General features: G+C 43.6%; 1 protein-coding gene across 1 annotated transcript in view; it reads right to left on the bottom strand.

Moving 5' to 3' along the window:
* FNDC3B (fibronectin type III domain containing 3B) overlaps nt 1-25,760 on the bottom strand; it is a gene marked incomplete at its 5' end in the record, with an annotated part of 174,282 nt that overhangs the window by 101,207 nt on the left and 47,315 nt on the right. Inside the window, 2 exons of the mRNA XM_082487273.1 lie at nt 1,257-1,500; nt 8,857-8,933. Coding sequence (XP_082343399.1) covers nt 1,257-1,500; nt 8,857-8,933 — 321 coding nt within the window. The remainder of the gene's footprint in view (nt 1-1,256; nt 1,501-8,856; nt 8,934-25,760) is intronic.

Below are 25,760 nucleotides of genomic sequence, written 5' to 3'. Positions count from 1 at the left end.
TTATTTTATTTTGTAAGTTGAATTAGCTTCTTGGTATCTCCAGGCTACGGAAATATTCACCATCCACTTAACTGGCAGCTCTACATTCGCTTTGCACACTACCGTGTCGTCACGCAAGACTTTGCCAAGCATCTGACAGACGGCCTGCTCCTTTTTCAAGGGAAAAAATCCCCCCTCCATGCCTCTGCCTGGCTACCCCATCCTACTGGTTTCCTGAGCTTCCCGCTTCCTCCTCCCCAGTATAATGAAGTTAAATGTCAGCTGTAAGGGTCATTAGAAAATGAGGTCCGTTGGCGAACAGCCACTTCAAGGGGTAGCATCAATAGACCCCCCCCCCCCCATCTCCTTCTGCCTCCCACGCCAGCAGAACCCCACCTCTGGTGATATGGCTTAAACGCGTTCTTTGGAAAGGGTCTGAACTCCAGGTAGTTCAGCAGCAACGTAAAACCACGAATCCTGAACCGATTTCCACGTTAAACGTCCCAAGTAGCTTTGCCGATCACTTTTTTGGTTAACGCCCTGTTTCGGATTACCCAGAGCCTTATCTCCAGGGTGGCAGAGACACAACAGCGTGTAGTTCAGACAAAAGTATGCCCCTTTCACTCCTTTTCTTGCAACTATTTACTCCTGGCCTGATTAGGGCTGCCATGCTACCCTCTGGTACTGAACAATGCTTTTCGGTGACTTACTGCACAGTTCCAACCAGAATAACAAACAGAAATCGCCTGCTATTTCTTGGAAAACCACTGTGGCCATGAACGGCCGGGGGGCAGAAAGCACATCCCGGCCAACAGGAAGCTTTTCCCGGCTTTTCCCACTGCAAACGACTGCGGCAAGCCGTGCTGGGATCCAGCCCTCCGTACCCATCCTCGTTCCCAAGCCAGGACCAAGGCATTTCGTCTCCCGGTTTGCTGTCCAACGCTGCACCGTGACGCCGCAAGAGCAATCGGCAATGACTCACGTCCCTAGTTGGGAGCACGGGATGAGACAGTTTTTCCCCACTGTATTTACAAGTTAAGTTAAAAATGATTTTGTTTCTGCAACCTAGTGTTGCGACACGGGATTGTCCCGCATTGCCGCACACTGGATGGCTACACCCCCCCAGAGCTTTCCTGCTCGGGCGTTAGCGCAGGAGGCTCCATCCATGCGGGCAAAACCACTCTAAGTTCCGCAATTAACGTCCAGCTTTGCTTTCACTCGTCCTTAAAACTTGCTGAACGCAGGTGTGAAACGCCAGCGCCTTCCTTCCAGCTCACCTTGTTCTCCATATATTGTAGGGGGAAGATGATGCTGCGGGAAAAACTGTGGTGGCATGTCCCCGGGTCCAGTGACGGGAGGATAAAAAGCTGTGTGAGAGTTGTGAATAAAATGGGGATGGTGCGTCAGGTACGGAGGTAAGTGATGGGTTGGAGAGATGGCCGAAGGATAGCTGGGAGGGTAACACTCCGGAGACTGGGGGGTAACCACCACCCTCCGAACGCCGGTGTTGTCTTCTATCACCTGGAAGGGAAGGCAGGGAAATGAGCACGGCACGCAGCATCCGAACCACACACATTTTTAAAACAGCGCTGTTTACGGTTTGTTCTCCCATTAGAAAATGGTGGGTCCTCAGGTTTATTCATAACCACGTTTCTAAAATTAGTATCAGCAGAAGTAACCATAGTGGTGACGTGGCTTTTCTTGGCGACTCGGACAGCCACACTAATCACCGGGAGACTTACTGCTGCTGGTGATAACTATGCGGGTAGGAGACAAAATAAACAACCTGTACTTAAGGGAGTAAAACAATTGAAAAAGGAACACAAAGCACCAAAATAAGAGTACTCCTTGGGACCAACCTTACATTCCGCCCGTAAAATTTCTACCACCGATTCTGACTGCACTCCGAGGGAGTACGGAGGTAGTACCAGTGGGAAATTGGCTGGCACTGCTCTGGCGGAGGAGCTGCGTGTGTGCACAGAGACATGGACTCTGCAGGGACTGGTGCGCCGACACATGGTTTTACAAGAATTGCTCTGTTCACAACAGGTATCTGCTCAAGACAAATCACAGGGCAGAAGGGTTTCTTTTCCGCTGCAGAGCTGGTCTATACGTCCGTGCAAATCAACTCTGGAATACGCATAGCTTGGCCCCAAATGCCATAGTCAAAGCATGTAAAAACAGATGTAGGAAGGTGGAAATGTGCTTAGGTTGAAAAATGTTTTTCAGCTTATAATTTTTCCAGAGCTATATTTCTGGAGAACAGTCAACCGGCCAAATTTCAGTCCAGACTTAGGAGCCAAGCTTTTCTTGAAGCTTATTCAAAAAACTTCTGCCATTCCTGGAACTTAAAAATACAATCACTATCTCTTCGATTCTGTACGTTAAGGTGCATAAGGTAGAGAAGCAGGAAGGAAGCGTAATTCAGCTCCAGGCAACAAGCAGGCTGTTAAAAAAATCCATTTTTTTTTTCCTAAAGTGACTGATGCCACACAGGTGGAATAATCTAGGTGATGAAGTTGTTGTATGAGATAAGAGGAATGTGCACCAAGGGCACCTGCCGTAAGATGCTGCCACTCTCAGCTGGTCACCATCAGCCTTAGCTGGAGTTATCTACCCCGACAGCAGCATCAGCAGAAGAGACCCTGCTACGGATCCCCACGCTCCAGCGACTCTCTAGCCTAAAACACAAGTTAAAAGCGGTTTATGCTGAGGTACCCCGTGGGCACACGGTTGTTTCTGCTGACTCAGCTGCAGAGGACCAAGCCCCCTCCCAGAGGCGATGCCCCAGCCCCCGGCGGCAACGCGCCAGCAAACCCCGGCATCAGCTCAGCAAGTTACCGCAGGGTAAAATCCAACGAGTATTGGCTGACCCAATTCCCTCCTTAGGCCATCTGCGCACCCTGAGGTTATATGAATTTACGCCTGTTCCCTCCGGGCTGCGGCCACAGACACGGACAATTTCTGCGGGTTGGCTGACCTCCCACGGAAGAAAATTTTCTATAGAAAGTTAATTCACTCGCTTGTAATTGACATTTTACATTAAAAAAAAGTAAATAAATGCTATGCTGAATAACCAGAACAGGAATTGTTTAGCTTAATGTACTTGATCCTAGCCTCTAAGTGTAAAACCTCAGCTAGCAGTCTGTCCCGGGCTAGCTTCAGGCCTCCCATCTCCGCTACTGCTTCTACTCGACCTCCACAGCATCTCTTATCCCGGCACCACGTCCGAAACCCGCACTCCAAAACCCGGAGAAGAGGAAAACCTTGTTCCGTTTAGCACGTATTTGATAAACGGGACTACTTATTTAGGAGCGTGTAACAGAAATGTTGGCCTTAACTCTCTTAGACTTGAATCATGCTCTAAAATTTGAGATAGCGAGTTCCTACACCTTGATGTGAAAAGCCTTCATCATGGCTTTAACTAGTCCAAGCCCCAAAGACAACTCTAGGCTTCCAGGTGGGTATAAGCTCTTATCTGTGCATCTAGACCAGACTAAACGTGTATTTTGTGCCCTAGTGAAGATGAATATGGTAAAGAACGGATTTAGACAGAAAGCTTGTACTCTGTAGCAGCACGCAATGTAAACCCATATTTAAAATTATTAGGATTTCTCTTCCTGAGCCATCTGCTAGGCAGCCCGGAGGAAAGCTCAGATCCTTCAAAGACCTTTTCGATGAAATTTTCCTGCTAGATGAAACTATAAAATACCAGCAGCAGTGAGAGAAAAGCCAGAGATGAGGGGACGAGCCAGCCTTCCACATGACTATCCTCAAAAAGCTGAGCCTCATACCAATATATTTGATTTGTTTCGTCCCAGGCCACAAATGCTGATGGCATTCTTGTTACTTCATGCGCACGTGTTCCCAGTAAACGCGGCAACACAGGGGACCTTGCAAAAAAAAAAGACTTTATTTCCCTATCCTACAGGGCATTTTCTCCCTAAACTCGGAATTATAGATTTATATGTAAATTTCTGAGGCTGCACACACAATCTTTAAGCATGGTATTCTGTCCTTAACAGATCATAAAACTGGTAATCCGATGTATTATATACGATATGCATTAGGTAGTCATAAAACCAGCACAGGTTAAGATTGCAAATATTTCTGGATTTGTAAAACTCGCAGCGGGTAGATTACAGCAGTGCCGTTCTGGGAGATGACACTCTCATTTCATCAGAAAGACGAAATTAGTTTTGATCCATTAACGTAGCAGAGAGGTTAAACTTTGCTATTTGAAGGAGAAATCCACAATCCTTTGTATCTGCTCAAAACCGTTTGTCCTGAAGATCATCAATTCGTCAGGAAACTCACTGTCTGCTAAACTCTCTTCAGTGCCCAGAAGCACCGAACCCCTGATCCCTGTTGAGGTCTCCAGATGCAACCGGAATATTAAAAGTAATTGCTATTACTAATTTTAGCACTTTATATTTACAGAAAACAAATTATCTCTGGTCATTCGGCACCTCGAGCTAAACTTTCATTATTTTGTGTTTTTCAAACAGTTACTAGGTGTGTTGTCTTTTGCTGTTATTTTTTGTGCTTGCTGGTCTAACTGGCCGGCCGCCTCAATAGCAGTATTATTATAGCATAGTTCTGTGTGGCTTTTTCCATATTTTAGGGAGCTTAATTGCTGAGTGAGGTAGATAGCTGGTCTTTCAGGAGAATCTGGATGAACATTACTCATACACAACAAAATTGCCTCCCCCATCAGTTGCCACATTTTGGGAATACCATTTTAAATGCTATTTGTTTTACATTAAAGATATCACTGTAACAACGAAAACTAATTCACATATTCAAAGCACATCACTGTTCCACGTTCTCTTACTTTTCTCCGCTGAAATTTAATATTACACCCCTAGGAAAAAGACAGGCATGTTACTTTTGCACAGGTAAACTGTACCTGTGTTTTGTGAGTTCCAGTTAACGGAATACAATCACTGTCATTCCGTAACACACATTTACCGAATGGGTATAATTAATTCCATGGTAATATGGAATTAAATTTCCATTTGCTTTCAAAAAATTTTTCATATTTCACTTAAACGTAGTGTGCTAGATTCAGCAAGGACATCTGGAGCACGGACACTGGGTGGACCACGACCAGTACTTCGGGAATTTCATAAACTAATTTGAAACTTCATTCATAAATCAATCTGTACCAGAAAACAGCACAGAATGAGCTCATCCACACGGAACTTGGATGTCAACATTTTATTTATTCACTTAATTTATTAAGGATGCCAATGCCCTGGCAAGTTTGCATCACTATCTTTGCCATCCATCACGTACAAACACCGCTATTAAATCTGTACCTTGAACCTGGAAAATAGACAGATGAACATCTATAACGCTGGCAAGAATGCTGGGGTATTTTAAATCTAAGATGCTACAGATCTTCAGGACCAATGCTCATGAACTTAAAAGGATCGTCCCTTTATAGCGCGCTCCATGCGAGCGTGAGATCTGCACAACCTTCTTGTGTTCAGAGGGCTGGGGAGGGTCATCCTGTTAAAGGACGACTCGAGCGATCGCAGTCTACAGAACACACGGAGAAGCCCTGTGTGCAGTAAGCCATACAAAAACAAAGAGTCTGTGGCTAACAGCTTCTGCTAGCCAAACCTGGGTTTGGAGAACACCTCTCGAGGTACAGGATGTACCCAGGAACAAAATCCTGATTGCCAAGGATGTGATGGATTTTCTACCACTTTGAATGTCATTTAAAGACTTTATGGATTTTCTACCACTTTAAATATCATTTAAAGACCTTCCTCTTTCTAGAAGTTATGCTCCAGTTGTGTCAAATGCTACGTGCTTCATGCAGGAATACTAAACTGCAGGACCAAGGCTTGACTTGCACAGTTCAGACTACACGACCCCAACATTACCTCCTGACAAAAGGAGTCTTATCAGTTCTATGCATACTTCATGCTCCAACCAGTAAATTAGTCCTTTAGCCTTAAAATATCCGTGGCAGAGACCACATCTTAACAACTCTAAATAAAATCAAAAGTGGAGTTTCATGCCAAATTTTCGTGTCCAACTACACGAGTAATTCCTCAAACGCCAGTGGAATCGCTCCAGATTTACTTCAGAGAGAGCACTCCTCAGCCAACGGCCCTAAGCAAACAAGTTCATGATCGTGCTGCTTGATATTTCCATTGTTCTAGTTCTCCTCATTAGAACACCCCAAATCCTACTTCCCTCCTCCCAAACATACACGGTGAGAAGCAGAAACAACAACCCATGAGGATGTCCTCAAATTTACTATCTTGGCCTCCAAATCACAACCTTTAATCTTCAGATTACGCTAACACCAGGGAGCCACCGTGCTCTGGGAGCCAGAAGGAGGCACTGGGCCACAGAGCCCAAGGGCACGTAGCCTCCAGTGGACATCCCAGAGGAGAGCATGGTCCCAGCCTGCCCGGCAGGGCTCCATCCGCAGCGCAGAAGTGGGATGGGCATTAACAGCTTGTGCCCAGCTCCTGACAAGTCACAGGAGCTGCTCCCTTCTCCTTTGACGCGCAACGGTTGAAACCAAAATTGTTGACTTTGCAAGCATTTAATTCAAATTTCTCTACCACACCACCTTCTGCAACTCACTTTCGCAGTAGCAGTATTGTCCCCCAAGAGTACAGCAAAGAACTTTTTCTCTCTTTTAGATTTAACTGACCCTCAGCCAACAAAAGAACTGCTGAGACGTGAACTCTGATCTGATCCTTCAGATCTGCCAGAGGTGCACAGAGGTTTGTCTGCTGAGAAGGAAATGCAAACCCAGCTTTGGAAACAACACCACAGTATGAAAGATCTGAACTGGTGGTGGGTATTTGTCTTCTATTATTTCCCTGGATGTTTTCCTACCCTGGCTAAGCTTCATCATTGGGAACATCTCCTTAACATCATCAAACCCGGCTTCTAGTCATGACTACTAATAGAAATAACTATTTTTCTGCTGCTTCCAGTGGAGCTGATCTTGCAGGGCACACAACCTCCTGCCAGTTTTTTTTGCTGATCATTTTCACAATACCGAAGAGGTAATGAAGCATCATTTTAATGCAGGGTTGCGAGCACTACGTAACTAATGTAATATTTAAGTCTAATACTCACAGCTCCAACAGGCCTGGCATAATAAAATGGAAAAAAGTTGTCATGCCTTTTTCTAATAGGCACCGTTGCTTCTCCGCAGGGGTATCTGCTTTCTGCCTGACCCTCAGATGTACACTTTGGGGACAAATCAAATGGAAAAAAAAAAATCGAATATATTATGATTCATACCTCAGAGTGCATTAATTTGCTTTATGGCCTTTCCCTTGCCATTCTAAATTTTAGTTGTGTTCTCATCATTTACCATAAAATAGTTTTTAACTGTGAGGCAACAGAAAAAAGCAAGAGCAAATAAGGCAGGGACATTTATTACAGTAAGAATTAATTTGATTACTACACACCTTCAACTACTTTTTCATATGAAGCAGCCTGAAAGGCAAGAGGCTCGCTCGTCACGCAGCAGAACACACATTCAGCTGCCGAAAAGCACCGAATACAGAGTTTTCCCCTAAAACTCTCCAACATATTTCCAGCTCCTTGGAAAAATTTCTTCAGAGGAGAGTTGGTTGGGTTGTTTGCATTGGTTTGTTTTTGTTTTGGTTTTTTTTTTGTTTGTTTTGTTTTGTTTTTGTGAAGAAACTACTTAAGAAATTCCTCTGTACGATATGGGCCAATTTATTAAATTAGGTGAGCGCATGAGGAGTACTAGACAGCATTTGCTGTTTCAAAGCGCATCCCAACCACCCACCTCGGGATGCTCGACGCGCAGGAGGACGCTGGACCACCCTGCCGTCCTGCCCTCTCCCCTGCGCTGGCTAACAATGTCTCCCATACTTGAGGCGTGTTTGCACTCTGTTCAGAAGTTAAAATACCACAGAGCAATTGCAGTATTTTGTGGGATTTAAGTATGACGCCATCCACAATTTTTCAGAATTACACAAGCTCACATGTTTCCTGGGGAGGGGAAGGAATTCCAGGACATCATCTATTTTCTGCTTAACAAGATGCCAAAATATACGTATCAAAAGTTCTTATGCTATTCATCAAGGATATTTGAAATACTTTGTATACTCTTAATGAAGCTTTCGGTCCAGTCCAAGCGTCGATGAAAGTGGTGAAATTATTGGGTTTATTGTTCACAGCTATTCTGCCTCAAATCAACCTTTCTTTTTTTCCTTTTTCTTTGTGTCTTCCTTACTTCAGAAAGACTCTAAGCTTTGCAGAAGAGGGAAGGAACACAAACAACTTGGTAATCTGAAGTGGTTCTTTACAGAGATGAGCAGTAGCTGTTCGAGAGTTCCAAAACCTAAACCTCTTTTCATTTTTTTTTTTCCCATAAATAGATAATTAAATTACATTTATTCTTGAAAACAAACCCAAACCCGCAGTTCTTGATACGCTGCAGGATTTCTGCTGGGAAGATACTGAGGATCAACAACGTATTTTATAGCTACAGCGGCTCCTTTTCTCACTTCCAGCGGTCTCCTACCCCTTCTGACTGCCACACTAGCACTTAAGGCATCACCTAACAACGCGGGCTCCCCTCCCTCTCACAAAGGGAGCGAAGTTGCACACACAGGCTCAGCCTGAATGCACAGGTTTTGCTACTGTTAAAAAAGCAACCGGGACGCATGCCAGTGTGTGACGGCGCACGCGCGCGCTCGCTCGTGCAAACGCGTGCGTGTGCTGTCACTAAAGTGAAAGAGTATGGAAATGCGTATTACCATTTTCACTAATATTTCTAAATTAAACTTCAACCAAGGAGACTTCTCTACACGGATCAACGTTACCGCTTTCATATACATTTTAAATCTTCGAGAAGTGTACCTGTGAGATATAACCGGGAGGCACATGAATAGGGGGAATGGATCCATTGGGTGACATCATGGGAACCTCTGCTGGTCCTAATAGAAAGAGAGAAATAAGATATTATTTTTCTTTTCAGTTAAAAAAATTGCACAATCGCTCCGAAAAGGCTAAAAATAGCTTTCTTTTTGAAGCCTGCAATAACAAAATGAGCAGCTCCACTAATTTCTGGTATATGGAAACTGCCTTGTGCCATCATTCTGAGAATAAGATCATTGTTCAATGACTTTACCATATATTCCGTTGAAATAATATTTTCATCATAAAACAGCTAAAACATAGACTTTATATTACCCACTGATCAACTTATACAGCATTAAGCAGTAACACAATATGTCCTTTAGCAGCCCACAATTCCTATATTGAAATCTGGTTAAGTTATTCTTGTCGGAGGCATGGGAGCAGAGAACAAAGCAGAAACTGTGCAGCCTGGAATTAAGGCAGCTCCCAAGGAAAGCGTCCAATTGTAGCGCGCAAAAAAAAAAAAAAAAAAAATAAATCACATATGTGAAAAACTATCTATCTATTTAAGAATGCACAAAGACCAAATTCATTATCTCAGCTATTCAGCCTAACCTTGGAATGTGGTTATACAAGCAAGAAGCTTATGGTTTCCACTCCGAAATCCAGCCCTGAACATGCAAGTTCCATTTTGAGGCACCGAGTACAAGTATAACAAAGCAAGTGCCATAAGCAGTCGACTTTTGCAAACAGAGCCCCACAGCTAACAGAAAGCGTCTAGGTAAAATGGAAACGGTTCGCTCATTGAGGCGGCCGTTAAAATCGGGAACGTCACACAGAGCACTCGATAAAATGAACCCCCCAAGTATCAGACGGCTGCGCGCAATGCGAGTTTACTCCTTTGAAAAAGAGAAATTAACTTCATTACTTCCTTATTACATATTAAAATGTTTACACTAGCCGGGTAGTGAGCCCATTTGCCACGGGCTAAGAAAATACCCATGGCCAAACTCTTGAGCAGAGCTCAGAGCACTCTGCTCCTTGTTGTCGCAAGCTGAATTTTAGCTTTGGCTGCCAACACAAAAGATAACTTCATAACCACCTCTGACGGAGAAGCCACCTAGCATCTCCAAACCACACCACGTTCCAGGTAAGGAAACTAAACACTGAAACACGTGAAGGACTTCAGGCACAGATGGGACGTAACGGCCTTTAGGAATGACTGCTCCTAAAGTTTAGACAAATCTAACGAAATCCCCAACAACGAAGTGAGCCACAGTCTGTTGTCTGATATCAGCAAAACCAGTCCACGTGAAATCATCAGTCATTCCCTATCCACCTACACTTTTGTAACTCCTCAGGCCACATCATACAATGAGCAGCACTTCCCACCCCCTCAAAATCCAAGTTACACGCAGGAATCCATCCGAGTTATTTACATCTCCTCTGATCTCCGTGCGTTTTCTCTATCGTTATTTATAGTCTAATCAGCACATATGGATTTTACTAGACGCATCTAGATTTGAAATATGGTAATTTATCGTCAGGTGTATTAAGTACATGGAAACGCCAAACTTTTAATTTAAAGAAGTCATTTTAGGTGTGTGGTTCTGTTGCTCTTAACTTCCTTATACCAAACTCTGTGGGGAACTTTACCCATACTACACCCCCAAAAAGGAAAAAAAAGTCATTATTACTTCTCCTTATTCAGCTCATATGGGTTCCCCCCCCCCAACACCTTGTTCTATAGCCCTTTTGACATTATTTGTCTCCCCAGATAGTCAACAATTTTAGTGCGAATGGAAACAAAATTCAGCATGAGGAGTAAGCAATTTGGGGGGTGGGGAGCTGCCATCTAAATGGCTCTATTTAAACCCATCAAAAATATGAAGTGACAACTGGTTCAGAAAGAACATTACAGAAATATGATTTGACTTAATGTGTTTTCCCTCTCTCAAAAATCTCTGCAAATTTCTTTTGGGGAATTATGGGTTTTTTTTTTATTTCTCTCTGCATCTACTTTGGCCTATCCGCACTGCCAAGTTTCACTCCACAGCAAGTTGGAGAGTGAATCTACACGTAACGGCCCATACCGGTACACACACGATGACACTTTTTTGGGGGATTTAATCCACACTGGATTATGAAGCGTTGTTCAGTTCTTCAGGATGGAACACGCCTGAGATTAGGTAAAATGAATAGATAAAACATTGTTATGCAACTTGTTCCCTGTCAGTGATTTCTCAAACCTGAAAAACTGCGAGAAAAAAAGTCTTTGTAAAATCAGAAATCCTGAGCTCACCATTTAAGTAGACAATAATTTAAATGTCACACGTAAACGTTGCTTAATAGAATAAAGCTTTAGTGTTTAACTTGTTCCAGCCGCTCACCAAAATGCTATCTACTTATATTTGTATTGGCCCTGGAAAGTATTTCTCAAAAATAGGTACTCTGACTTGGAACTAAGTTCAAAAAAAGAACAGTTTTGGAGTTTCTACATGCAGACCCGGCAGCCTCTACACAACAAATGAGAACCACTTTGCTGGGCATACCTCCTATCTGTCCTTCTAAACCCCGTGCCAACTGCTCAGACGGAGCAGCGATCTACTTTGCAGGAAGAACTCAAACTCCCACACCGATACTGTTGACTGTAACACGTCCATTCCAATAAAAAAAAAAAACAAACAAAAAAAAACAACAACATTGTGTTTTATCATCAAAACGTGCACCGTGCAAGGTGATTCTTAACCTTGCGCACGACCCACAAACTGTTAAAGCCATTTGGATAACAGGCTTTAGAAGAATGACAGCCTAGTGATTTGCAGCTAAGATTTTGTTTCCAGCGCTTTGATTTCACGGCTAGCCAAATGACTTTAGCATACATTATTTCATCTCTCTCATCAACGGTATCAAAACAACTTCAGGCGGTAGCGAATAAAATACAGACTCCATCTCCACAGCACGGCGAGTCCCAGGAATGATTAAAGACTATTCTCGCAGCGAAACTATTCCCCAATTAGCACTAAAACAAAGCCATACCTTTTGGTTTTGGGGGTTTTTTTGTTAGTATTTTTGGTTATGTCCAAAATTTTTGAATGGTTAAAAAGGAGACATTTAGCGAAGGATGTTCCTCAGTTGCTTGTATCCGCAGGATGGATATCAGTAATGTGTCCTCTAGGGAATTAAGAACTTTGCAAGTTTTAATCGAAGCTCGTGGCTCAATACAAAATTTAATCTAAATGAGAAAAAGTCAGTCCATTCTAACACGGATGCCGTACACTGAAATGAGCTTGCTTTAATACTTTTCGAACCTGTTAACAAACCGAGGCTGTCTCCTGAGTTCATAATGAAACCGAGCCAGAAGGGCTTTGGCCACCTCTGCTGACAATGCGAGAAGCCAAATTCCATCCCGAGCTCCGACACCGTAAATACAGAGCACCTCCGTTAGCTTCTGGAGGGCTGCCCCAAAGTGCTGGGGCCGGCTCCATCCAAAATGCAGGTGCAAGGAAATCATTCCCCCTCCTCCGAAATGAGAGGAAAAGCAGAGGAGGCACCAGGCTGAAGGCACCGAAGTCCATCAGCCAGGTAGGTGACAGACCACACTTGTCCCTAGCTGCGAGAGCACAAAGTTTTCACGTTTCTAACACATGTTAATAATTAAGAGACAGTAAAAGAAGCAGCTCAGTCTCATTTTGTGGCAGAGCTGATGAACAGCTTGACACCCCAGTAAGAGCCTGTCCTCCTCTTCCAAGCCACACGCTCCCTCTTCTGTGCTGCTCTGACACTCCTCCGACGGCGTGGAAGCTAATTATTTTAACCGTTTTAGATGGAAAAAAAAAAGGTTTTGCAAATCTATTGCCTTTTTAAAGAACACCTGCACACGTAGTCTAACAAAAACGACAACAATTATTCTACTCCTTCTTGTATCATGGTTTATTGTGCGAAGCTGCAGATCAAAGCAAGTCTCCCATCTCGGGCTCGCACGTCCCCTGCCAAGAGGATGCTTCTGGCACGGAGAGATTGTCCCTTCTTCTGCCCATTTTTATTCCTTCAGGAATCAAGTCACAAACTACTTGAAAAACTTCTGTCCCAAGTTTTTCATGGTTAATTATAGCATTGGCTGCAATCCAGGACACTTTCAAAATTCTTGCATAAAACCAGTTTTGAAGTATGCTTTTTTTTCCCTTGTTCCTGACTGACCTTTTATGCATGCATTAAAGATCGCTTTAGTTTAAGCATTATTTTTTTTTCCTTAAATTATAGGAGCCAAAATTTGGCATTTCAGTTCCTCCAGCTATAGCAATACATCTCTTCTATTTCTTTCTTTCCACATTGCATGATAGGGCAAAGAGATCATTTTACTACACAGTTTTCCCTTCCCTACTGCTATATATAAAATGCATTGCTTTTCTCTCTTTATTACTAAATTATTCCCACTGTAGCATATTATTCAAATCCAGCTCCAGCACATGGGCGTATGTTTTACTCTGTGTTTCTACTGACCATTCTGCATATCTTATTACTAAGAGCAAACCCCACCAGGCTTCATTGTGGAGTCCCCATTCTGAGAGCAGTTACCGAAAACTCTCTGACGTTCAGGAATTTCCCAGCCCTGTTTCTAGCAAACACGTACCGACGTACCGTTTCACACCGCAATCCCAGCATTAGCAGAGAAACAATATGAGATGTAGTGATTGAGGCAATTTTACTTTGAAATTTAAGAATCCTATACATTTTAATAATAAGGAGCTACTGCACTAGCTAAGTAGCAAATGAAATCCCGTCACGTTAAGCTTTATAAAATACAATGCATTTACGGTTATAACTAATCCGTGAAAAAATATTATGCCTTCCTCCGATTCACAACAAAACCGGTATCACATCTTTCACACAGGGCGCTTCTCAGGAAGTAAATCTATGGAGCAAGAGGTGTGTCCGAACGAAAAGGAGAGATAATTAAAGGGCGAACTGGCCTGCTCTGCTAGAGCAAATGACCCAGGGCTTGCTGACCTTGGCCGGGACCCAAGGGTTTGCATTTTCACATGGATGAGCAGCTGTTCCGGAACAATTTCCTCAATGAAATAAGCACAAACAGGCTCCCTGTCGCTGTCAGGCACACGTGTCTTCTCCCTCCGCTTGGTTAGTCTCAAAGGAGCTTCTGGACCAAACAAGGTGATGACAAGGAAAACAAAACCAAGCCCAGACCTGGAGTCTTCCATCCATCTTCCCTCCCTTGCAGCAGAGCTGTGGCCAGCGTTTTCCCTCGCCTGTCAGCCACAGCCTGCGACTGCTTGTTAGCACGGGCTAACACGAGTGCGTCAGACCTCTGTATACAAACCTTCAAAGTAGGACGTAAAGAGCTTTCGCATAGAAACATCACCACGATTTTGCGGTGCAATCTCTCCTAGACGAGAGCCAATTCAGACGCTAACTTAACTCTGTAAAAGGCAGAGGAAGAGACAACTCCCGAGTGTCTACTAAAGTCACTGGCACACGGGGTCTGAAATTTGCTGCCGATCAAGATTCGAATACTTTATCCATCCTTAGATAAGCAGATTAAAGCAACTCCACATTAGAGAGAATAGAAGGAGCGGCTTTCACAATATTAAGTGCTTGAGAGGGTAAAATGACAGCTTTAAAAAATACCTTTGGAGAGGTCCAACACGCCAGAAAAATCCCACCTATGCTGCATTCGACCCGCCCGAGGTGGGGTCATGAAAGGCGCAAAAATAACGTTATCAATGCAGTTATCAAGGCATAGGGTTAACAACAGCATCCAGCACTCGGCCATCCCATGGCACCAGCTCCTGCCAGAAGGCGGCAACATATAGAGAGTTTTATACTGCTTATCCATACGTATTTGTCAGTTTTTTAAAGACAACCTCATCTACACGTAAGGACATGAATAAAAGGACAGCTACCACACCTCTGGCACCTCAACTCTTTATTTTCTATTCACATCACAGTTTAGGAGGATGAAGTAATTCCTTCGCCTTATAAGAGCAGCAGAAAAACATTACCAAAACCCTCAAGTTGAATAGAAACGGCTCCAGGGATTTCAAATGATCTTGGATCCAGTATCAAATGACGACATAAACGCAAATGAAGCATCCAAAAAAGTATCAGCCTGAAATCTCCTGCACACGCAGAGCTCAGCCATTGACCACAGCTATCTCAACCTGCACACCCAAACACGGGGTTTGAACGCGGAGAGCGAAACGCTTTCGATGGAGGTGAAACGCATTTCCTAAACACCTTGGCAACTTCGGTGACCGCTTTATGTTTTTTTCCAAAATTCTTCTGAAATATTGTGACTGCGATAGAAGTCACAAATTATAACGGCCCTTTACCCTCAAGTCCCATCCCAGATTATCAAGTTAATTTGTCATAAACATTTTAAAAAAATCACTAAAGTTATACAGAATACATTGGTCTCTCCGCGTTTCAGTGCATTATCATTATTAATATGAAACCGCAAACCACGTACACTTGTTCCGCGCTTGGATCTCACAGCCACAGCCCCTACAATACCATCCCGGCCAGAGTCCGGGTTTGACTGATGTTTTCAACATGTGCAGACAAACTCGCTCAACCAAACGTCAAATCAAAATACTCCGAAATCTCTGCCAAATGCATCAAGCAGACAGCTCCCGGAGCCTTTTCTGGCTTATTTACGTGACAGCACCGTTGCTGTTTACACTAGGGACTCTTGAAAAGGGTTTATTTTACCTGTGTTTGCTACTTGACCTGCTACACGCGGCGGGAGGCTCGAGTACATTCAATCTGTAGTTAAACAGCAGCACTCTACGCTTTCACGTAAGAACCAAGAGATTCCTACCCAGCGGCAGGCTCTTTGGCGACGTGTGTCTCCCACATGTTGGATTCCGGTTTGGGGCATATTCTAGAAATAAGGCAGTAACCCACAAAAACAGGAAATGAACTCAAATATCTCAGTTGCACGGAACGTGCTCTGCCCAAAGCTATCACGGTACGACGAGCTGTGACACCGACGTACTACTGCAGCTGAATTTGAAGAGGATTTTTATCCCCGACGGAACTATGAATTAATGAATTTTCAAACATCAAACGTTTGACATCTCAAACATCAGGTGCGTTGCGCTTTGAGATACTTATCGTGAGAGCGTGAAGAATTGTCCCACTCCTCACCTACAAGACCTCACCTGCCATCCTGCACCTTGGATTTTGGGTTCATCATGCTTCACCAGTTTAATAAGCAGAGGAGAGTCCAGGCGGGGTGGACAGGCGGCTGTGACAGCCTGGGACATCGTCCCCTTGTGCATGGACAGCTTCTCCTCCTGCCACGGGGCTGGATGGGGAGAGGAAGCACCTGGAGACAAGGACCTGGTCCTGCAGCGTAGGGCCACCCTACGACAGGGTAGAGCACTACTGAGCACCATCTGCAGCAGTGATGATTACGATTACATGTTACAAGAATTTTTGGCCATGTAAAGCTCACTGAAGTCTCTAGAAAAGGTTAGACAAGTGTACTTGTTCAGCCACAGAGAATGGAGATGGATGAGATGGATTCTTCGGGTGTCCTGCTGTTCTTCTGCATTCCCAGGTGAGTTTTCTTCGTTTCTTTTTTTTAAATAGGCCCATATATTACTCTAGAGTTTCAATTTACGGGCAACATTTTGGAGTGGAACATTTTGGTTTTGTTGTTTTGAATAGAAACAGAGTGTTTTTCTGCCCTAATCTGAAGAAACAAGTTGGATTCTTTTGCTAAAATAAACCTTTTCTGATGGTTGGCTCATCAGCCGCTACTGCAAAAACACTTGCAAGGAGTATGTTGCAATACTTCAAGCATTGAGAATAAGCATACTCCCATGGCAATTCACCAGATGGGCTACAGATTGTAAATCATAGATGTCTAGACTAAAACACAAGAGACAAACATCTGTCTAAAATCAGTTGACTTGAATGGCAAATACTGTTAAATAAATTAGGACTACGTTGGAAACAAAGGGAACAACCAACTATGTTGAAAACATCTGAAATTAATCCATTAGCACACAAGCCACTACACAATAACCTGAAACCGGAGAGACATTAATTTCGCGATGAACGTTAGCCCAAGATGACACCCTGACATCTGAAGCAGGAGCACAACAGCATTTCTATGAGCCAGCACCACGTTACCCCGCAAGGACTCACGAATCCATCCCCAGAACATCTGGCCGGAGTGGGGTTGTTATTCTCCTCGCTTCGCAAGTAAGACTGAGACAAAGAAATGAAACGCTTGCTGCAGGGTCACACGGGAAGCTTGTGGGAACGTAACTGGACACAAACCCAGAATAGGGTTTAGGTCATAAGACAATAGTTAAGCTTGAGTAAATCTTCAGACGGTTAAAGACCAGTAGGGCAACATGTAGAAAAATACTCTATTTTGAAAAAAAATAATCCTCCTTCTATCTACTAACTTTTTTTTACTTCGCATAACCCTTTGGTTTATGATAGAAATATGCCGGAAAGCGTGTAGATGAACAGAGAGACCGGCACTACCAAGAGAGGCGAGACAGAAGAGATGCTGCGCAGAAAAGCACAGCCTGCCCTTCGCAGGAGGCTCCAAGAGAAAAAAAGAGACTCTAGAGCTGAATCGGAAATGGAAGAAACTCATCAAGTAACTATTGCCAACCCATGCAAACAATGGGACATCTCTGTCAGCATCAGGCTTCAGTTTTGAATCAAAAAACCTCACGGATCAAGTTTTTACGCTGCTAAGGCTTTGAAGAGCAACAGGATTAGCATCCTCCCGCTGCGCCTACAGCTCTGCAGCTGAGCTTCCCACCAGACCTATAGAAGCACCGCAGTAACCTCATGGGGAAACAGACGCCATCAAATGAGGATTGTTTGGGGTTTGCACCAGTTATTACACTTACATACGATAACCTCTATTGATATCAGACAACTAGTGGTGCATTTATTTGTAGGAAGACGAACAACAAGCCACAAGAACATCATAAGGATGGAAGTTCAACTATGGACGTTATTTTGCCTTTGCAATTTTGAGACAGCTCTTCAACACAATCTAACGATGTCAATGCTTTTTGGGGGGTGCACGTGCACGTGTTAGCTTTCTGGCACATTTCTAAAATAGCATTCACTTGCACAAAGTTTTGATCTCTGCAACAGGTTCATACAAATGTTAAACAAGTTCCATTAAAGGTAGCGGCAATTATACAACACCAGTTTTCCGCAGCAGCAAAAGAAAATGCTCCAATTATTCATAATGTAATTATTGCATTCCCATGGCAACACCGAAAGGACCGTACAATCAGCAACAGACCCAAAACCTAGCCGACAATAAAGTGACACAGAACCTTCTCTTCCGCCTGCCCCAAACGAGGCAGCAATTAGGTGATGGCTATTCTTTACCTGTCCACCCACAGCGAGAAAATCATCCAGCCGGGGAAAACTAAAGCAAACCTTCAATCCTGTCGCCCGCCTGGCGCTGACACAGTGCCACCACTCATCGTGACAGGGGCTGACGAGTTTTGTTCCTGACATGTTTGGATCCCGGACTTCGGTGAATCATCTAAAATTTTCTATTTGAATGTGCTCATCAAAAACAGAGCAATTAATATCCACCTGCCACAAAAACGCACTCTTTATCACGTGGGGGTGGGGAGGGAAGGAGAATCATCAACACCGTTGGTACTCCGGTACGTGTCGGGATGTTTTGTGAGGCAGAAATAGTCATTAAAAGTTGTATTTGCTGTTTACCACCAAGAAACAACTATCAGAGCCATGACGGTGAATTGCCATCTCCCTGGGGTAGAAGCACATTTATTTATATATCTATATCTATACTTTTTTTATATAGAGAGAGAGCTATATCTATTACTGGATAGTTATTACTATATCTGTGTTACTATACATGTATATAAAAGTCTATATAGATATGTAGACATATATTCAGTAAGTATTAAAAGCACATTTCAAGATAATATTTTCTACCTCTCTGTTGGGAGTTTTATTACAGTATCGCGTTTACACCAGAATAACTTGGAAAAAACCCGCAAGCTAGAATTCCAAGTGTGACCATCAGTGCAGTGCTCGGAGATGCCCTGGGCGAGCCCAGTGGTTTCCCAGTTGAGCTTTGCTCACACCACAGGGAGAGACATCTCCTTCCTTCCTTCGCAGTGGCTCGGTAATCCCGCAGCAGATCGTTAAGAATTTAAAAATAAGAAGCTGCATCTTAAATAGAGAAGCCTCAAACAAAACATCGTTCTTCCGGGTCGGCAAGTGTGGCATACAAATAAAATATCTCCCTGAAACAGGGAGGTGCTGGAGCACAGCTCTCCCCTCCCCAGGGAGACCAGCTCTGCCTGAGCCTCTCCCAGCTGCCGTTGCCCAGTTTCTTCTTCAGCATCTCCAGTGACCGAAGCTCCAGAAGGTCCCCCAGCTAGTGTCTTCCGTTGCCCACCTGCATTTGTGTTGGAAGTGTGCCCAGCTTCAATTTCTTTGCCCTAAAATTTTTGCTTGTTAATTCTCCACCCACAATAGAGGATGGAGGAACGTTCCATTATTTTCTTTCCCACAACCTTTTTTGAAAGCCCCCCAATCCCTCTTCGCTTTGCCCTGTCTCCCCTGAGCCTGCCCTTCCATAGGCCAAACAAAACCCATTTCTCAAGCTTTTCTCATAGCTCACGCTTACAGCCCCCCTATTCTCTTTGCTGCCGTGCTCAGAACCTCGTGCAGTCAGCCCAAACCCAAAGGACGGCGCTCAAATCCCACCGCCAAGCCCAGCAGAGTCACCTGAATCCCAGCGAGGCGCGCAAGGCTGCTTGCATTGACTTTGGTTCCTCCTCACCTCTTCTACTCCGGCAGACTCCTTCTGTAGCTCTCAACGACGCGGTGGCTGCCCCAGAGAAGGCACTAACGGGATTTTCCCCCCAGCCTGCTCTCCTTTATAAACACTACAGGTGATGGGGAAGGCTGTGACTCACCAGGTTATGTTTGAAGGGCCCCGTCATCCTCCCCTCATTTTCACTTCATTTCTCATATTTCTAAGCTGAGCCACTGCAAGGAGCACGTTAGTCGAGCTGTTTTAAAACATGCCTCTCTGCCAACGACAGCATTACATCCTTCAAAAAACACACCATAAATTCTTATTTTCCATTGTCCCCAGATAAACAAGCCTAATCACATAGCATGACATAGCGGGGAGAATTAGACTCTTCCCTTTCTGTATAAATTAGCTGCTGCTAAGAAACGAATATTGCATAGTTAACTAAATTCTTCTCATTGTTAAAACAACACTTGTAATTTAAAGAGAACGGCTCTAGGACAGTCTCTCCGTAGCACATCTGAAATATTCTGATTTTTCAAATGCAATAAAGGGAGTTTCTTGTTGGCTACGGCCACTGTGAAATTAATTTACTATCCAGAACATTCATCGTGCAGTTCGATGGAGATTAAGAAACGCCTTTCCTGCCGGCAGTGAGCACTTCAACTGGCCATCACTCTCCGGGTATTTATCTCCGAGGAGTTTTTAGGGGATCAACATACAGTTTGGTACAGCACAGAGGTTTTTAATAAAGTCTTCAAACATACGTGCAAAAAAGTTATCCTTCCGGTGGCTCCCAGGTCTTCAGCATGTCGGTCCCAGCAGAGGAGGAAAAGCCCTGCGGGGCAGGAGAGGGGGCTGCGGCGGCTGCCTCCGCTCGGGAGCCTTCGTGGGAGCAGTTGCGCCGGAATAACCCCATTAGTGGGGCCTGGAGGAGGTTCCCAGAGGGATTTACCCGGCACAACGGAGACCGCCAGGACAACTCCACCCGCACGCAGGGTTGGGAATTTGCAGAAAGCGAGCGGGGTGCAGGGAGAAGGGATTTAGCCACTTTGCAACTATTCAAGGAATGCCCTTGATTTCCTCTCAACAACCTTAGGTTGAAAAAACTATCTTCTGAATTAGTTACATTTCTTGGCACTTCAACTCCATTGCCGGGCTCTAACATCTCAGTTAGTAAAGGAAGTGAAGAGTCCAAATGCAGTATTACAGCATTTCCCCTTACAAAGCAAGGGGAGGGAGGGAGGGGAAGTGGCAGCTAAGAAAATATATACAGTGCGTTATTTAAAAAAATAAATACAATTTTCAAAAGGTAAAATTCCGAGTCATAACTTTGGTGCCTGTGCTAACAAGGGCAAGGACAGCGTGTGCCCACACAGAAACCTGGAGCACAGTAGCCCTGAATTAAACAAACTGATTAAAACACAAATCTCACCCACCTTGTTTCATTTCAATTGTTTTTCAGCATTAAAAAAATAAAGAAAATCACTCTTCCTAGTGTTTCCATATATAAACAACTATCAAATGTTCATGTTGTAGGGTAGAAACCAGCATTTCTGTTCAAAATCTCTCTTATGTTTGAGCGGTATTTCTACGCCCCCAAAACTGCGTGCAGGTACAACTGCGTGACTTGTGTGTTGCACCCACAATCAAAATGCTTCTCTATCAAAAGAAGGAAGAAACCCACAGGCATTTTCTTCCTTTTCTTTCTCCTCACTTCCACCCAAGCCATCTCTGGAAAGCTCCTCCAGCGTAGTGAAAGGATAAAAAGATGACAAGCTAAAACAAATATAATGCATCTGTAAGATCGAGACAGTATGTACTGCCCCAACACCCGCCGCCGCCCAGCCTCCCCCTCAGCCCCTGGGACTCTCAAACCATGGTCGCCCCTTCCCCATCGCCGCCCCTTCCCCAGCCCTTCAAGCTGCTCCAAACCAAACTGATTTATGAGGTCAAGCAGCAAACATCACATATTTTTATTTCTAAACCATTTCAAGTGATCCGGTCAAACAGGCAGCACTGGGACACCGGTTGTTGTGACGAAGGGACAGGAATACCTGGAGTCGGAATTCCTGCACATCCAACAGTATTTGTTTAAGAGTGAGGAAGACAACTCACTGGGTCGTATGAGTTTGTGCATTAGCCCTCCCGGCACACAATTAAAAAAAAAATAAAAATAATGAGAACAATTTGTCTTGGTGACTCAGAATCTCCACCGCCCGAAGAAAGCCCGGCTTCTGTAACACTGCATCACGCTGCCCTCAGATCTATTCTCATGGGTCTCAGGCTCGTGACTCAACCATTCTCCCCTGCATTTGCTCATGCAGTTACCCATCAAGAAATTACTGAAATTCCCATGCATCAGAGGGTCTGGCTAAAAAGCAAATGATCTAGAGAAATTAACATTACTGGAGAATATATATAAAAAAAAACCCAAAATAATTAACGTTGTTGTTTTCCTTGGAAGTCTACAGAAATTACAACTCGTCAGCCTTTCTGGGTAAAGACTGCATTGTTCACCACTCGCCTTTCTAATGTTAAGATTGCAACGCTGTTCAGGAACGGTTTTGGCAATACCGGAGAACAGCATCCTAGAGCAACACTCCCCATGCACTGGCTACTTATTTGCTCGGACTGTTTAACAGGTTAACTTCTTTATGTTAAACTCAGAGCAGTTTTACTCAACTTTTATCTCACTTCTAAGACTGCTGCTTTTATTTCAGACCTAGAAATGAGTTTCTGTCCCAGAAAGACGATGCATTCAGAAAAAAATCCTTCATGCCACAGACGTTTTTTTTTTCCGATAAGCTTCTTGCCTTTATGTGCATCATCCCTGAAGACCTAATGCAGCCAGTTTTTTCAAAAGCAAAGAATTCAAGTATTGACCACAAACTCCTCACCTCCTTTCCTCTTCTGCTGAAAACCCAGGCAGGCACCGAAGGTTTTCCTGCATACTCTCTGTATCACTCCTGGACCTGAATTTTACGTCCAGGCTACCCCAGCCTCAGAAGGCGAGCTGGCCTTTGAGTCACAGGCAATAAAACCACCTACCATTATTTTTAGCCAGAGAAACTGAACATGCGACGTTAAATGTTTTATGTTGAAGCCCAGACATGAGCTAGCGGGACAGCCTAGCACGACAGAATCAGTCACCTCATTTATTTGCCAGGAGAAAGCTTATCATCAAAAATTACATCTCGCACATAACAGCATTAAAGAACATCTGAATGGCGTCATACATGACCTTGTAAGCTATACTACCCCCTTTTATAGAAGACCACAACAAAGAAGAGATACTGTCCAATATTGCCACATCTACAGCAAGAGAAAGAATCGGGAAAAGAAATTGTAGTGATGCTCAGCTCCAACCACTCACACACTCCCTCAATACCCAATATCCAGTAAGTCATAGAACAATCCAGAGCTACGGTGAAAGAAAACAACTTAAAGAATTCTCTGAAAAATGTGGTTTGTCACTCTGCGTTTTGCCCTACATCTGAGTTACATTAAATCAATACAGTTTTTATTAGGGAAATTATCTTTTCTAAAAACTTTGCTGTGTCAGCGTAACAGAAATATTGTTCCACACCACATGTTTTAAGGATTTACCTCCCTTCTCTGTCTCATTTCTATATGTGTGCGCACAGATATACAAGTACTTACATACGCTTATGCTGGCATACGCGAGATAAAATAAATAATTCTGAAAAAATTAGGAACACTGGCATTTTGACCCATAAATTTGTGATCATGAAAGATTTTAAGCTATTCCATGTGACAGTACACGAGCCACACCCAAATGAACTTCTGAAGGATGTAAAAGGCCCTACAATGACACATATAGAAAAGTAATGTTTACAGTGATTGGATGCACAGCAAAATGTTCAACATTCATCCAAAACAAAGAGTACCGCTATGCCAAATCAGTGAGCCACAACTTCCAACCAAGTTGAAGGTTTTCCAACAAAAGGTTTTCCCATAAAAAACACCCCACAAGTTGGCCAGAATCAAAATATTTCACGTGAAAACTCTGATGAGATTGATGAAGACTAAGCTGGCTTTCAAGTCACACTCACTACTAGCCATGCCAGCTCTCCCACTGGCTACCGGGACTTAGACAAACTTAGACAAACCAAAGACACTTTCCAGGATCCTCTTGCATCTACTACAGCAAACACGTGGCCAGCCGACAGGAACCAGTGGCCTTCCGGAGGTTAGTCTGGGCTGCACTGCCCCTGGCTACCAGTCCCCTGGAAAAAACAGATTATGTTCTGAACCGCCAAACGGAGAAACTCACACCTTTGCACAATGGGGGATGTTACAGTCTTTAGAGCTGGCGCTGCCACCAGGCAAGGCAGGAGCCACAGCTGGAGCCCCCACAGCTGGAGCCCCCACAGCTGGAGCCCCCACAGCTGGAGGTATGAGATCGATGGGATAACTGGCACGCTCAGGTTTCCTACAAAGGCCAGGTTCAAATGAGATTTGGGTCAGATGTGGCCATAACTGAACACGTCCTTGCAGGTTACCCTGCTTTAAAATTGGGCTCCCTGATTATCAAGAAATATATGACAAAAGATGATCTGGTAAAAACTGCTACCGCGTTTTAACTCTTTCCACTTCAAGAGAAACAGAAGTTTCTTAACATCATCCACTTAAAGATATTTTTATATCTCAATATACTATACGGAATCCATCAACCAGGGCCATTTGCAGGTATTTTATAGAACTGTGCACCGTATCAGGATATTTTGTCAGCATCTTACAGTACAGTAAGCTGTGCAAACCTCAGAGAGTGAATTAACTTCCACCTACAATTCATAATATACTTATAAACACTCAGACTTGGTTAATTGTTTCTTTTAAGTCTTCTCGTTATAAATTATTGACTACAGTTTATGTCAGTACTGTCGTGAGAATGAGCGGTCACTATAGAAACGGCGACAGCAGTGAAGCCTTCCTCCCCCTCCTGCACACTGAAGTCTGAGAACAAACACATTCTTGTTATTTCTCAGGGAGTGTGTGCACACTGTAAAGTCCTGAGCAGAACTCAGCAAGTTCAAGGGTTTTCGTTAAGTTTTAAATCACATTTTTATTTCCAGCAACTCACGCTCTTCACATCAGCTTTTCCTTCCATGCAAAAAGCTCCCGAACTTTGGAATTGCAAAATTGCTTGTGAAGCATTTTGAAAACAAAAATAGATGAGCAGTGCACTTAAAGGAATTATAATCCATGTTTATTTAAGTTAGATATAAATATAGTTAGGGAATGGGAGAACGGTTCTTGGGGGAGGAAAGGGAATGAGGGTGAAATTTTACTTGTGCGGCAAAGAGCCTCAAGTTACTATACTGCTTATTAACATTTTCAGACTGATTCACCAAAATCATATCAATTTATTTGTACTATACAACTGAATATCAGACGCATAGAGTTAAGCTTGTATAAAATCCTCTAATATCGGATGAACTTGCAGAAATAATGGAGCAGTTCATGCAAATGCTGCTATAGAATCAGGCATTACTATGGTAATTTTCCAATACAGAAGTATGTTTACAAACTACAACTGAAGGCTTAAAAGACAAAAAGAATTATTTTACAGGCACTATTTTAGTCGCTTAGAGAAGAGTCACGATTAACTTGCTAGTGGGACCAAACTTTTTTCCAAAATAAACTGAATGGTATTTTAAAAATATATATTTACTTCCCCCCCCCCCCCCCCCGGAGAAGTAGATACAGCAACCTTTTATTGTCAAAAAAAAAAAAAAAAGAAAAGTTTAAATCTAAAAATATAGCAACAAACGGTAAAAATCCCATCCCTCCTTTTTAACTTCCTTCCCTTTCTGAACCCCTGCATTAAGGCAATGCGCTCAGACGGTCAACTAAAGGTTTTTTGACATTGCAGAAGGCTGAAAGGAGCATTTCTCTCTCGCGCGCGCATTCAGCGAGCCCGAGCACAAGAGGAGCTATTCAAGCCGTGATGGAGTGCCTCACAGAGACTGCAATATGTTCCCAGTTGGCAGGCAGAGATCTGTTTGGACAGTGAGCCCAGCCATCCCCTCCGCAAACACCAGCATTCCTGCCACTCCGCGGCAAGGAG

The sequence above is a fragment of the Vanellus vanellus genome (assembly GCF_965231255.1).
Source record: "Vanellus vanellus genome assembly, chromosome: 8".
Lineage (NCBI taxonomy): Eukaryota > Metazoa > Chordata > Aves > Charadriiformes > Charadriidae > Vanellus > Vanellus vanellus.
The sequence above is the reverse complement of the archived record's forward strand: the minus strand, read 5'-3'. Positions and strand labels throughout refer to the sequence as shown.